Source organism: Uloborus diversus, chromosome 8 (genome assembly GCF_026930045.1).
Source record: "Uloborus diversus isolate 005 chromosome 8, Udiv.v.3.1, whole genome shotgun sequence".
Taxonomy (NCBI): domain Eukaryota; kingdom Metazoa; phylum Arthropoda; class Arachnida; order Araneae; family Uloboridae; genus Uloborus; species Uloborus diversus.
In genome coordinates, this window is record NC_072738.1 from 22,428,535 (window position 1) to 22,444,094 (window position 15,560).

The window sequence follows — 15,560 nt, forward strand, 5'->3', positions numbered from 1 at the left end:
AAACGTTACCTTGAGCTTAAAATAAGATCTTTAGTATCGAATAATTTGAAGCACAAAAAGGATCCACACTTTTTGGAATTACAGAAAGTTGTTTTATCAGTTCTAAAAGTTGCGAGCTTCCGGGAAAATAAAAAATCATCATTGTGCAAAATAAATACTAATTTTAAAATAAACTAAAAGTTTAATGCTAAAAATATAAAAGAATAAAAATAAATAAATTAATAAATGTATCTTTTTTCTCCTCCTAAAATACACAAAATGTGCAGAATTTATTATTCGCTGCTGTCTTAGAATCTGAACTTAGTTTTTAAATGGATTACGGATAGTTTTAAGAGGGTTCTTGATCTTCATTGGGGAACGATAAACTGACTAGCCTAGCTGGGCCAAGAGAGCCTACTGCTGATCATCATATTTGTATTTAATATTTTGATGTTTTTTTTTTTTTTGCATTTAGAAATAGTGACAGTGTGCAAATATTTTGCCATTCATGAAGGAGTAACTTATCATAACAAATACAAATGTTTTTTACCTAATATTTCGATGTAATAATTGACTAATATTAGAGGTTTGGCACGAAATATAGCTATTCAATATGCAATTTCATAAAATTAGACTCAGACAAAAAATATTTTTCTTGAATTTTATTTGTCATTTCTAAACACAATATTCATCTTCAATAATCATACACTTTATAAAAGTACATTCTAATTATGTAATATGACTAAATATATGACTGGATAACAATATTTAAAATCGTCTTTGGTTCTGTGCGTATACTCTAAAAATTAAAACAATTATAAACATATTTTGGGAATTTACAAATAGGAAAAAAAGTCCTGCTTGACTAAACCAAGTGAGATTATAACATGAAAACAGATAGCTATGTGTTTGAAGGAACTATGAATGAAATAACAGAAAAATCACTACCCTGTTAAAAGGAAAAAAACATCCAATTTAGGTTACTTTTCTGATTTTTTAAAGGAAATTATATATTTGGAACAAGTGAGTGTTCTGAGAAAAAAAAATCTGGTTGTCCTTTAACGGTTCCAACTCATAAATGACATTTTATCAGCCTTTGATTTGGTTGTTTTCATCCCAAAATCGTAATCATTATCATCATCCTTCTTGTATAAACTTTTGAGAGCTTTCTTGCTGTTGAGGTCTAGCTGGCCATCAAAATAAAATGAGTTGATGTGATTCAAAAGCCGGTCAACCTTTTCTGGAAAATCTTGTATTTTGTCTGCATTTGGACCAAGTCCGCTGCCGATGCCAAAGATCGGTTTCACGTCATTGTCAAAATCATCATCGTTTTTAGGCTTGTCATCATCAAATATAAAGAAGAAACCTTTCAACCTCTTCCACATGAAATCGACTATCTCGTAATCATTGGCCTGTTTGTCAACATCTACTTTGACGTCCTGGAAAGCGCTCAGAATGAGAGTAACGAAGATGTTCAACAAAATTATTGTGGTAGTGAGGCAGAATATGAAAAATGACAAGGGACCAAGTATCGGAGCTGCGAGGCAAATGGCATCAAAATCGAATCCACCACCATTCATTATGGCAAAGGTGGATTCAGCAGCAGTGACGAATGATGAGAACTCTCGAATCGTAAAGCCAAATACCAAGTAGAAAAATTGTACAAAAGCAAGATAAATAATTCCAAACACTACAAAGAATGATTTGAGATCTTTCGCACAAAGAGCAAGAGTACTGTACAAAATACCCATTCGTTTGTTGAAACGAAGAATTTTAATAAATTTTAATATAGCAATAAACATAAGGAAAGCCATTAAGAAACCAAACACTTCATCAACTGAAGCAACATACTGCATTTTGATGTATCCGTTACCATGTGTTTTCTCAAATGTGGATAATATCTTTCTGGTTACCAGCATTCTGTAGGAATAAAATACTATAGCACTGATAGAAAGACTGATAACTATTACTTCAGCCCAGTTCCAATAAGATTTGAAATAATCTCTGCCTTCCAGCCTAAACTTTTTGAATTCACGAACCAGAAAATATAAAGTATAAATGACGTACCCCAACTCACAAGCCAAAACAAAAGCACCGAACCCTTGATGGTATCTCATGAGTCTAATTACTTCAAGGCGATAAAATGGAACTACACCTCCTCCGGGCAAAAACTCGGCAACGATTGTCATTACGCCAAAAAGATTCACTTGAGCATTGTAGACCGAAAATTCAGCAAAAACCGCTCGAGTTTTCTCATCAATCCAGTCACTTTTCTCAAGGTGAAACATTTCCTCCTTGAGCTTTTCATGTGTCCCACGTAGAGGGAACACATATCCACCTCCTGAATAAACATCTCTAATGGCCCAGAACGGCAGCCCGTTCAGTTCCTTGGAAGTTCGATAGCGGTATTCATCATTCGTGTCATTTCGTGCCAGAACTTTCCAGCCAGGCTCATAACTTTGCTTGTCTTCATAAATGATATTTGAATGAGAGCGACATACCTCCGTGAGAGTTTTCACTCTTCTGTCCACATTACAAGATCCTGTAATCAAACAAGAAATATATATCAAAAATCAATAGTTATACATATCGCTCATATATGAAGGATACAGGTGAAAACTGCGTCAGTCAGCTTTTACAAGGAAACGAAATAATGATGCAGTCAAGTGGTTGCTGAAGTACACTTTTTAAAAAGTCACTAATGTTTTGACAAAACTCTGTAAGTCAGCTGAAATATTTTTTTGAAAATAGGTGGTACTGGGAGAAAAGCCCATCAGTCAAACATTCAAATGCGTTTTTCTCAAAATTAGCTTTTTTTTTGACTGACAGGGTTTTCCCCTGTACCCTTCATATATATATACATACCCTACTGAACAATATTATATACTCAAAAATTTGATTTAGTCTTAGCCATAGCTTAACTCAATTTAATTTTACTTGTTATAAAATAGATATGAATAATTGAAAAAATAATCCTAAATCAAGTAAAGCTCATAGATTAAAGGAGTAATTTAATTTCAAAAGTGTCTAACTTTAATATTTAGTGAATACATGAAAAATGGATAAAAGTAAAAACTTAACAGAAAAAATCTTGGATTACAGCAAAATATTGTTCAAATAAACTCGTTCAGAGCTGTATTTTATGTATCTTTACTTTTTTGCTTTATTTGACATTTAAGTATTTACTCATTATATAAAAATTAGAAAATTTTTAGAAAATGTTTCATGGAAAAATTAAACACCGATTTTATACTATATTACGACTCAGGGGCGCCGACTTGCAAAAATTATTGAGGGGGCTAGACGTCACCGGTGGTCCTGGGGTTATGAACTCCAACGGCGCTCCCCCCCCCCCAACTTTTCCCAAAAAAAAAGTTCAGATATTTTGAACCTTGAAAATGCCAATTTATATATTTTCTGGTGTATGTGATTTATACTAACAAACAATATGTGGCATGTCGTTTTCAAAGTCAATCTAAGAATTTGTATACAAATTTTCTGGTTAAATTAGATCATGTCACTTATCTTCAGTGTGGGACATTTTTGCAGTTCTATTTTGGGGGAAGTCGTGCAGTTCCGTGGCTAGGCATTGATATAAGGTGTAGGGCACTTGACTTGCATGGAAGGGCGCCTAAATACAGCCTAAATACCCAGCACCTAAATACCCAGTGCGCCTAAATACAAAAAAATATTGGGAGGGTGGGGGGCATGCCGCGGGTTTAACCCCGGGAAATTTTCTAAATTGGAGATGGAGAAAGTAAGTTTTACAGTTTTTTAAGCATTTTAGAGTAATATATTATCAACATTAGAACCCCGAAAACTCTACTCTCGCTAACTCGACACATGTTTTGGCTTTAAAAAACGAAAAACAAAAAAAAAAGAAACAAAAAAAAAAAAGGAAAAAGAAAACCCCACATGTACGGTGTTTTCGTAAAAAAATAGTTTAATTTATAGTATAATAATTTTGTTTTTAGACTATTACAGAATAGTGAATTTATATATATATGAAAAGATTGAAATTTTATTTAAATAAACTATCATTAAAAAAAATAAAGCATAAGATATTGCTGTCGCACTTTGATTAATAAGTGAAATAGCTATTTTAAACTTGCTTTGAATAAGGCTCAGAGTTCATTAAATAAAAATAATATCCCACAGTTAATTTGTTTAATAAAGTTAACATAGTATGTAAATAGCGGGTTTTTATAGAGTCTTATACCCTAAAAATATTTAAGTATTTGAAAATAACTAATGCAGTACTATAGTAATACGGTAATAAAATAATACTAATATTTCGAAATTTTGAATCTAACATTCTGTATGTAGTTAATTCTCTATTACAGAGATTTTTAAACTTGCTTTAAATACCAATATTAGGGCTGTCTTTAGAAAGGTGCGAATGTCGACCGCCTGACTAGATTACTGAATTTGAAGTCGTTGACGTCTGGTCGAATATCCAATTCATCAAAAATATCTCGGTGGTTATGAAAGTTGTTCAATCGCATCCCATTGTTGATCGGACAGACTATCCGCAGGTTCGCACACTGGGACAAATTTAAGCGCTCGCAGCACCGTAACTATCATTATTCACACCACTCGTTTTCAATTAACCTGCTTTAAACCATAAAAATTATTTGTTGTAACTCATTGCTGAATGTATTTTACAAGGTACTTCAAACAAGGAAAGATTACTATCTTCAAACAAGGAAAATAAAAAATACTGAGACAAATTTGTGAGTTTAGAAAGCATTAAATAACTAATAATTTTCTTAAATTATTGGGGGGGCTCTGCCCCCTCAAAAATTTTTTTGAGGGGGCTCGGGCCCCCTCAGGCCCCATGGAGTCGGCGCCACTGTTACGACTTGTTCTTTGAAATCCTTTTCTAAAAAGTTACAGTGGATATCTTTTTTTCATTTTATAAGCAGGTAGCATAGAAACAATGATTTTCTAAGGGATAAAAAAAGGTTTTAAAATTTAAAACTAAAAATATATAAATAAATTAATTGTTTCCTGTAAAAAATTTTAAAGCAATTTTATAAGTTAAATAAATTAAAATAATTATAACTGACCTTGAAATTGATTTTGAAAACAACTCAAATTTAAAATTGATGGCTTAATGACGTTATGAGGAAAAAAAATCAATGAGAGCTAAAAGAGGGGGGGGGGGGGGAGATTTCTTAAAAATTTAAGGAGTTTTTGGACTCAAATGAGACTGAAAAAAAACAATAATAAAGAGATTAAATCAGATATACAAAAATTAAATGCAGTGGTTCTTTACACATAAATCTGTAAATAAGGATGTAATAAAGTATTTTGCTCCAATTGAATAACTTCCGGAACATAGTAGAATTGACAGACCATAAAATGAAACATTTTATAACTTTTAAAGCTAGAACAATTGAAAGAATGATAAAAATATTGAAATAAGATTTCTAGAAATGAAAAACACATCAATATTTTTAAAGATATATTAAATATAAAGATTAAAATGTAAATGCCAGATTGTTAGCTTTTTTCACTTGTAATTGATACAATGAAACTTCTATATGAGCAACCACCTCCATTAACGACCAGCTTTCTAAGGGACTGATTTTCCTTCCTATCTATTCAACCTTAAAAATCCTCTGAGAGAGACAAGCGAAACTGCTAATAACGATAAGAATGGAAAACTCAACACTAAAATATGAAGAAATTTTTTGCTAAGAGAAAACCAAGAAAGAGATAGAGAAAGAAAAGCAATAAAACGTTTTAGTCTGGACACACATCTGTCTTCTTTTGCTTACGAATGCGGAAACAAATCAGAATAAGGGTGTAAAATCTAGATTTCAAAGCGTTTCAAATGGATTCCCTTCGTGAACTTCTGTTCAGAGACTCAAGAATGTTACAAAAAGGGGGATGTAAGTTTATCGTCCCCGTGGGAAGCTAAGGTGACACTTGTATATCTTGCGGCAGGTCAGCCGAATTTTCTGTTATTGTTGGAGGTTGATAAGGACAAGTAATTATTGAAAAAGTTTTTCTCGGAATTTAGCTGTTATTTACGAATGGAACAGGGGGGGTCCTAGGTCATTTTGTGGTCAGAATCCATCTTTGGCTCATTTGAATGGATGATAAATAGACAAGCTCATGTTGTACTCAGATTGCACTAATGATAATGACATCAATAATTAATTTTGCTGGCTAAAATCTGAACTACAAATAAAAGTTGGCTCAGAAAACACAAAGAATCTGAAGTAGACAAATTTCTTCTCACATTTTAAAGCGAACCAGTTTCTAACTGGAAAAATAAAGTAAGAAACATAATTTAGAGAAGAAAAAATTTAGTTTCCTCATTTAAATATATCCTTATAATATTGTTTTTTATGTACTGTAAGCAGAACGTAAATGATTTCTGTTGGTACAATTATCAAAAACAACCTCTAAGAGTGACCAGTCTTCATTATCGACCAATTTTTTCAAGAACAGAGAATGGCTGCTCAAGAGAAGTTTCACTGTATCTGAAATTGCTGTCTACAAAACCAAAAGTTAAGACAATCTTTTAACCTTTGCAGGTGTGGAAAAGTGGTGATAAACACTAGAGACAAAGTCAATAATAAAGAAGAGAAATTGTCCTGAATAAGATTAATGTAGATCTAGTGACATTAAGTCAAACAATGATTTAAACCACAAGTGTAACAATATTTGAAGAAAGTAATAACTTACGCTCTTTTATTCGAACTTGTCTGAGCATCCCATACCCCATTATTCTGTTCACACGATCACTTAAGAAACCTCGGAGGCCAAAAGGCTGATCGCCATTGTACCATTTACCAACAATTAATTCTGGTATGAGAACTTCTCGAGTCCATTTGTAAAAATCAGCAGTGGAGGTTATCTAAATCAAAATGAATCAATTCATGAAACACACTTTTTTAAAAACAAGCACTGAACAATTAGATATTTAAAGAGTAAAGCGGAGACTCCACATTAGCAGAGAATCGACAGAAATGGAAAATCTTATTCAAATTCGGATCTTGCCGTTTTTGTGAGGCGTAAACGCGGCATAAATCAAGACCTGAAAAAAGTAAAACTTTTTCTGTTTCTGACTTTTTCTAGTTTTTTGTTATCCAACAACCAATATCAGTTCACTGTCAAATGTAAACTTTTTTAGCGATGGCGTCCGTCATTGTTATTTGGTACAAATGAAAGGACATTTGTTAAATGTTCATCAGAAAAATAAGAATATACCCATTATTGAATGACAAAAAAATCAAATAGTTGAATGGGCAGCAATCTGTGAAATGCTTAAAATAAGCTTTAAGTTGAGGCTTCTAAAGTTCACTATCTGTAATACATAATCATAAAAACAATTTGCATGTAGACTAAATTTCTAAAATGTAATTAAGAGTCCTGAATTTTTATGGGAACGTGGTTTCTTGGCGAGATTTGAAATTACAAATGTTCTTTAATTTAGTTAGAGAATTGATTTACACTTCAATGGAACTTATTATTTATTGCATAGTTTGGCTAAATTGTTGATCGCTTGACAAAAGTAGAAAGATGTTTAAACTAGTTCATGGATTGTTTTACATTTTTAATGGATCTTTCAGTAATTATTTACTGCATGTTTTGGCTGCATTATGGATTGCTTGGCAAGATACAAATTGGTAATTTTGTTTTATATTGTCTTGATGGAATGTTTTAGGTTTTAATAAAACTTTTAAATATTATGTACATTATATTTAGACTGACGTAATGGCTTGGCGAGATTAGAAATAAATGTATTGAGTGGATTATTTTACATTTTAATCTATTTTTAATGTTATTTAATGGCTGTGTGTGTGTTTTTATTTATTTTTATTTTTTATTTATTTATTTTTTTTTTATTGTCATGTTTCGAATTTTATTTAAACTCCTAGTGGCTTGATGGTCTAATTTATTTGGCAGAATTAGTATACATTAATGGAACTTTTGAAATGGCTGAGACGCCATGATTTTTGAAAGCTCGCCGCAGCCACATCAACATAACTTTGCCATATTCATTGTAAGACATTAAAAGCATAATTGGAATGTAATGGCAATGTTCTCTCGGCATGTATTCAAAAATATTGGCCAGAGTCATTACAAACTGTTCATTAAAAGGTCAACATTTTGTCAAATAAATAAACTCAACCATCAAAAGAATTAAAACTTTGGTGGAATCACCATAATGTGGAGAATTTTCCTACACTAAATGCTGAAAGATTTTTTTTTTTTTTTGCACTATCAATGCAAACAAAGCATTTTTGTGCAGCAAAATAAGATTTTTTTGAAAATTTTTAGAGAAATTACTACTTTCAAAATCTAAAAAATGAAAAATATGGTTTTATTTAATGCTAAACCAAATTTAATAAAAAATACTGAATGGATATTCATCGCCAATTCTGCATGTTCCCGCTAAAAATTGGTTAAAATTGAAAATAAAAAACTGCCAAGTTAATAGAATTGACTTCCATAAAAAGTTTCATACTTTTGTAAAATAACCCACCAACTAAATTAAACAATAAAAGCTTTGATCAGTTAATGGTATAGCCCAACCTCATTATTTCAAAATGATGCCGCATAATATGTGTAGGTTTCTGTGTCGTTTTAACTTTGCACATTCATTTATATTGTTTACTCATTGAACATCAAACATCCAATGAGAATGTAAAAATTATTCCATTAGATGGCGCTTTCTTTTTGTTGTAAAATATATTACGCTGAAGTGGAGTTCACGTTTTTCCAAAACTGAAAACGAGCCATTTTACGTTCCTGCCTTATTTTTCTGTTTCACGGCAATGTAGAGCCTCGCCTTAAGGAGCAAAAAATTTACTTTTGGAAAAAAATTAAAAATCACTAAACTAAGAAATGGCAAAATAAAAATATATTTTTGGGATAACAAGGAAACTTTTTACAAATTATTATAGTTATGAGCTTTAGATAAATTGGTTTCTTGTTATTCCAAAACACATGCCTGAAAACATTCACTATTTGTATATTTATTGCTTTTTTCATTTTATTATTCATTATTTAAGTAGAGTCACAAGAGATGATTTTTTAAAAGCCAATTTCAATTGCAAAAAAAAAAAAAAAAGAAGAGAAATGATATGTTTTTTTCAAACATCTAACTAATAAGTAAGTAAGAAAACCGTAAACTAATATGTTAAATAAACACCTTTGTGTATAAAAAGTAAAACAAGAAATAACAACATCAAATAGCACAAATTGCAGATTACTGCTTTTGTTTGATGTCTTTTCATCCATAAGCTCACTTTTGGTGCATTGAAAAAATGCGTTCCTTGTAACGCTTAAACATGTGTCTGCAGCAGTCTGCAATTTGTACTATTTGGCGTTGTCATTTCTTATTGCATCATAACTCAGGAAATTATCTCTATTCTTGTTTTTATTGCTGTTAATGATACAAAATTACTTTTATATCCTCATACCATCCATGAAATTTTCGTACAAAAAGCATAAAAGCATAATTGAACAAAATCATTTAGTCCAATACTTGATTTCAACATAAAAAAGCAGTAATATGTGAAACATTTAGAGTTATTTGGTATTTTTTTTTTGCATTTGGGATATTTCCCTAAAAACATGTTCCTTATTAAACATATTTAAGAACACCTACACTAAGATTGAAAATGTAGTTAAATAACTAAATTGAAGAAATACTTACACCCATGAAATCTATGTTTGAATCTCCTTCTCGAATAAAAGTATCCTTCAAATTTTGTCTTAAATAATAGGCACTGGGATCTCTATTTCCGTAACTCAAAATAGTTAAAATCCAGATAAAGAAGGCATAAGAAATTATTTCTTTCAAAATTGCAGTCATTTGTAACTCTTTTATCCTTTCCAGCTTTGCTCTTTCCATTTTGGCCATATCTGCTGGTTTGTATAGCAGTTTGCGCTTATCTTCTTTTGTTTCTGATTCTGTTGAAATGTACAAGAGAAATTATTACAAAAATGTCTTCTGTGTACTAAACATTTATAATTCAACAATGAACTTTCTGTACCATTATACACAGATAAAATCAGCAATAGGCATTTTCACATGACACAGTTTTCACAGGCACAAGTAAGGACCTGACTTCAGTAAGGCCCTCAAAATAGACTCTCAAAGTAAAATTTTATTTCTTGAAGGAAAAAAAAAATCTAAAATATTTTATTTTGAAAGAAAAAAGCCCTAGATTTTAAAAATCAAAATTTGAATAATATATTTAAAAAAAATTATGGTGGTTTATTCATTTGCTCCAGAGGATTAAATTTATCAGCAATAACTTTTTAATTATTTTAATGCATTTTATTTCTGCCATTCAAATTTACACAAGCTTTAAATTCTAGGTGATTTTAGAATTGTAACAGAATATCACACTGAATCCTCAATTAGTTTGTAGTAGAAAACTGTAAAAAAAAAAAGATAAGAATTACAAAATCATATCGATTAAGGCTGAGTTAGCTGAGTCTCAAACGCTCTCTATCGAAGCTGATGTACACTACTGGCCATTAAAATTGCTACACCAAGAAGGCGGCATGGTGCAGACATGAAATTTAAACGACAAGAAGAAGATGATGTGATATGCAAATGGTTAGCTTTTCAGCGCATTCAGACAAGGCAGGCGCCCCCAGCGACACCTACAATGTGTTTAAATGAGGAAACTGTACAATCAATTTCGCACATGCAAATTCAATTTGAACGTTGTTATATGTGGTGGAAAATTGTTGTGATGCCTCGTGTAAGAAGAAATGCATACCAGCACCTTTCTGCCTTTGATAGAGGTCAAATTGTACCCTAACGGGATTGCGGTTTATCGTATCGCAGTTTTGCTGATTGCGTCGGTCGAGATCCAATTGCGGTTAGCAGAATATGGATTCGATGGGTTCAGGATGGTAATACAGATTGCCGTGCTGGTTTTCAACGGCCAGTAATCACTAACAGCTGAGAAGACAGGCATGTTATCCGCATGGCCTTAATGGATTGTACAGTCACGTCACGAGTCCTGAGTCAAGAAATGGGGTCATTTGCAAGACAACAAGTGTCTGCACGAACAGTTCGGCGACGTTTACAGCAGCATGGACTGTCAGCTTGGGATGGGATGTACAGCCCTGGGATGTAATGGATTGTACAGCCACCTCACGAGTCCTGAGTCAAGAAATGGGGTCATTTGCAAGACAACAAGTGTCTGCACGAACAGTTCGGCGATGTTTACAGCAGCATGGACTGTCAGCTTGGGATGGGATGTACAGCCCTGGGATGTAATGGATTGTACAGCCACCTCACGAGTCCTGAGTCAAGAAATGGGGTCATTTGCAAGACAACAAGTGTCTGCACGAACAGTTCGGCGACGTTTACAGCAGCATGGACTGTCAGCTTGGAGACCATGGCTGCGGCTACCACTGACGCTGCATCACAGACAGGAGCGCATTCAATGGTGTCATCAGCGACGAACCTAGGCGTATCAATGGCGAAGCGTCATTTTTTCTGATGAATCCAGGTTCTGCTTACAACATCACGATAGTCACATCCGGGTTTGGTGGCATCGTGGTGAACGCACACAGGCAGCATGCATTCGCCATCGTCATACTGGCCCATCCCCTGGCGTGATGGTATGAGGCGCCATTAGATACACATCTCGGTCACCTCTTGTTCGCATTGACGGCACTATGAACAGTCGGCGTTACATTTCTGATGTGTTACGACCCGTGGCAGTACCCTTTATTCGAGCCCTGCAGAACTCTACGCTTCAGCAGGATAATGCACGACCGCATGTGACTGCTATTGTGCAGACTTTTCTTGATACGGAAAATGTTCCTCTGATGCCCTGACCAGCATGTTCTCCAGATCTCTCACCAAAAGAAAATGTCTGGTCAATGGTTGCTGAACAACTGGCTCCTAAGCAAACGCCAGTAACTACGGTTGATGAACTGTGGTATCATGTTGAAGCTACATAGGTGTCTGTACCTGTACATGCCATCCAATCTCTGTATGACTCAATACCCAGGCGTATAAGCGTTGTTATTGCTGCCAAAGGTGGTAGTTCTAGGTACTAATTTCTCAGGATCTATTCCCCCAAATTTCTTGAAAATTTAATCATTTGTTATTTCTAACATAATATATTTGTCCAATAAATATCATTTTGTTATCTGAATTTCTTCCTGGTGTAGCAATTTTAATGGCCGATAGTGTAAATTAATAATTCTTTAAAGATGTCATGATTAATTTATAAAATTTTCAGAATTCATATTCACTATCCTAGTACATACAGTTAACTCTCGATAATTTGAAGTCCCAAGAGACCGGCTAAAACCTTCAAGTAATCGGTAGTTCGAGTTATTGGAAGTTCCTTTCTCAGCTTTCTCAAGAATAATTTATAGTTTACTAGTGGTACCCGCATGGCTTTGCCCGTAATAGAAAATTAAAAGGTCTTTTGGTTCGCCTGTACATTTACAAATAATGTATGGTGAATTTTCTCGCCAATTGGCTTGTGCCCATGTTACGGTTCCACACTATGATAATTTCGTAATTTACTCGTCCATCTTATGATAATTTTGTTCTTAAAATTGGAATAGAAAAAGAACTACGTCGAATTTTTAAAAAATCGCTTTGAGGTGCACACCCCCATGCTGCAAACTAACTTTGTGCCAAATTTATGAAAATCGGCCGAACGGTCTAGGCGCTATGCGGGTCACAGAGATCCTGACAGATAGAGATCCGGACAGAGAGACTTTCAGCTTTATTATTAGTAAAGATTTCTCAGGAATAGTGCATAACAGATAGATTTTTATACATTAGATAAAATTAAGTACTAGTTAATACATAGAGAACATATTTTAATAAGGTACTTTGAAGCAGGAAATTTTTTTTTGACTGCGAACAATTTTTTAAAAATCACTCAAGTTTGTAAACTCAATTTGACATATCCACATTTTCAGAATTCTCCAGGTACTTAAGCAAAATATTCCCCCCAGAAAAAGATTTCAAAATGATCCCATTCGTAGGTCACTTTAGATTCGTTATCATTGCTGTTTATGAAATCAGAGCACGTAAATCAGTTTTAACTACTGTTTCTCTCATAGGCAGTTTCTGTCATCATATCAGGATAATTTTAGTTATCCAGAAAATAGAGGATACTATTTCCAATTTTTGACAAAATTTAAGTATCAAAGATTAGCCGGCAATGAAATTTTAGCTCAACAGCCAAGGCAAAAAACAGCACTATCGGCTACTTTCCACTCAATTTTGCAACACTGTGAGCATTAAGGAACACTATTATAACTAAGTCAAAGTAAAACAATGTGTTATTTTTTATCTTGCTTTTGCTGCATTTTTATGTATAAAATGAAAACGAAATGCATAAATACTTCCGACTTAAAAGGAGCACATTCGAGATATAGAGACACAATTGTATTAAAAACACTGAATTATTTTTGGGCCGAGTAAAAACTTTGAGATAAAGGAATATTAAAGTTTTAAGACTTCAAGTTATCAAGAATCGACTGTATTAGCATTTTGCTAGCACTTGTTTTAGCTAATTTTAGCTTTTTTGCCAAAGAGCTTTTGGATTTAGCTTAAACCCAGATTCATTTAAACCGCTGATTACGTAGTTAATGTGCAAACTAACAAAATTTCATGGCCACATCTAGTCCAGAAGAAAGATTTTTTTTCAGGGCTTTTAGTAGAAGAAGGCTTCGGACAAAACAATAAAAGTATCATAAGAATGATAAAAAAGTGAAACATGATACATTTGGCTAGGGTTTAAACACGAACAAGTTTAATAACTGTAGAACAAGATACTGTGAGATATAAGTAATTATTGAAATGATATTGAGTTGGTTCATTTATTTTTTCAAGTAAAATTATTTGTTTCCCCCGACCCCCCCCCCTTGCAGAACTGCATTCACATAACTGAAAACGTACATAGTGTTTATACTACATTGACATTGGTGCATTGCTATTACAAAAATCAAGACATTCTAACTATATTACTCAGCTTGTTTGTACTGTTTCCATTTTAGTAAATTAGAAAACCAAAAGTGTTTAACAATGCAATATCTTCTAGCAGAACCTTTTCGGACAACTATTGCATTCCAAACATAGATTCTAAGTGCTTACCTCTGTGCAGCCATTCTTCGTCAGGGGCAAGTTCTGGAGGTTCTTCATCATCTTCATCCTCATCTTCCGTATCAACACTTTTGAAAATAGCAGAAAAGAACATTGCCACTAGGAATACCTAAAAAGAGGGATTAGTGATAAGTCAAACATAAAGACTATTGCATTAGTAACAAGCAAGATCATGGCCAGATTAAGGCATTGTCACAAGCTCAGGGCCTGCAGCCTAAAGTTTTAAAAACTTGGAGCAGTGGCGTATATATGCTTTTATTTTGGAGGGGGCCCATATAACCAAGATTAGCTCCTCCAGGGTGGCGACAGGAACTGTGAAAAAAAGTTCCCTGACTTTTCCCTGATTTCCCTGATTAAGTTCACCAAATTTCCCTGATTTACGTTACCAATGATAATGGTTTGCTTTCTTTGCTCTACTTGAAATCCATTGTATGTTTGTATAAAATGCAGTATTTTAAACGTTTTAAGTTGTTTAAAGTTGTTGAACGAAAGATATATTTTAAAAAGATGCTACTTTTTTAACAAAATGGTTAAAAAAACATATCAAGTCAATTTTTTTGGGAAAAAAACCCCTACAAAACAGTACATTAAATTTTTCTACAATGGAAAGATTATAGAAAAATACTTTACTTCCAGAAACCACTTAGCATAAGAATTTTAAGAAACTATTAAAATTACTCTTAAAAACATGTGTATTTATGATAGAACTAAAAAGTAATTAAAATTATTTTGAACAAAGTTTTCAAACAGTATAATAATTTTAGCAAGAATAACAAGTAATAGTGAAAGAATAGAAGTAATGTAGTTATTCTTATACAACTAATTGACATATTTATTCAAAACAGATGAAACCATTTGACATCCATTTATAGGGAGCTTTTCTCTAATCAAGAACATAGGTTTTAATGAATGAATACAGCGCATTTTAACAATAAAAAAAAATAAAGATATTTACTTAAGTACACAAGTTAACTCGATTTCAAATGATTTCAGTATGTAACGAAAAAAAAAAACTTAGATTGCTTTTGTAACAAACAATTTTGAAATGCAAGGAAAAAAAGAAAAAAAAAACAATTAGTTAATTTTAAAATGTATAAAAGAAGAATACAACTTGTTATAAAATTAAAGAATCACTTAAGCCTGAAGAAAAGAAAACCTTTATAATCTGCGGTGACAGCAATAAGTATAACAGCAAAAAACAAAGTTTTTTTAATTGAAAGTTCAATTTTAGCAATTAAATCAAAAACGCGAAGAGGTAATAACTTTTAAGCTTTTATAGTATTAATACAAAAACCAAAGATTTCATCCTGAAATCGTGATTACAGTACGCTAATTACTTCGAGACAATAGAATAAAGGCAAAGGAGCTAAGGCATTAATGAAGGCTTCCTCTTTGCCTGTATGGTTGTTTATTTTACGTAGCATTGAAAGAATAAAAGGAAATTTCAAGCTAGGTA

General features: G+C 32.8%; 1 protein-coding gene across 1 annotated transcript in view; it reads right to left on the reverse strand.

Annotated features, from left to right (window-relative positions):
- Nucleotides 1-639: 639 nt before the first annotated feature.
- LOC129227963 (uncharacterized) overlaps nt 640-15,560 on the reverse strand; it is a 147,642-nt gene continuing 132,721 nt past the window's right edge. The window contains exons 39-42 of the mRNA XM_054862588.1: nt 14,096-14,213; nt 9,659-9,915; nt 6,679-6,850; nt 640-2,521 (exon numbers count right to left, since the gene is read on the reverse strand). Of these exons, the coding sequence (XP_054718563.1) occupies nt 1,038-2,521; nt 6,679-6,850; nt 9,659-9,915; nt 14,096-14,213 (2,031 nt within the window). The 3' untranslated portion in view covers nt 640-1,037. The remainder of the gene's footprint in view (nt 2,522-6,678; nt 6,851-9,658; nt 9,916-14,095; nt 14,214-15,560) is intronic.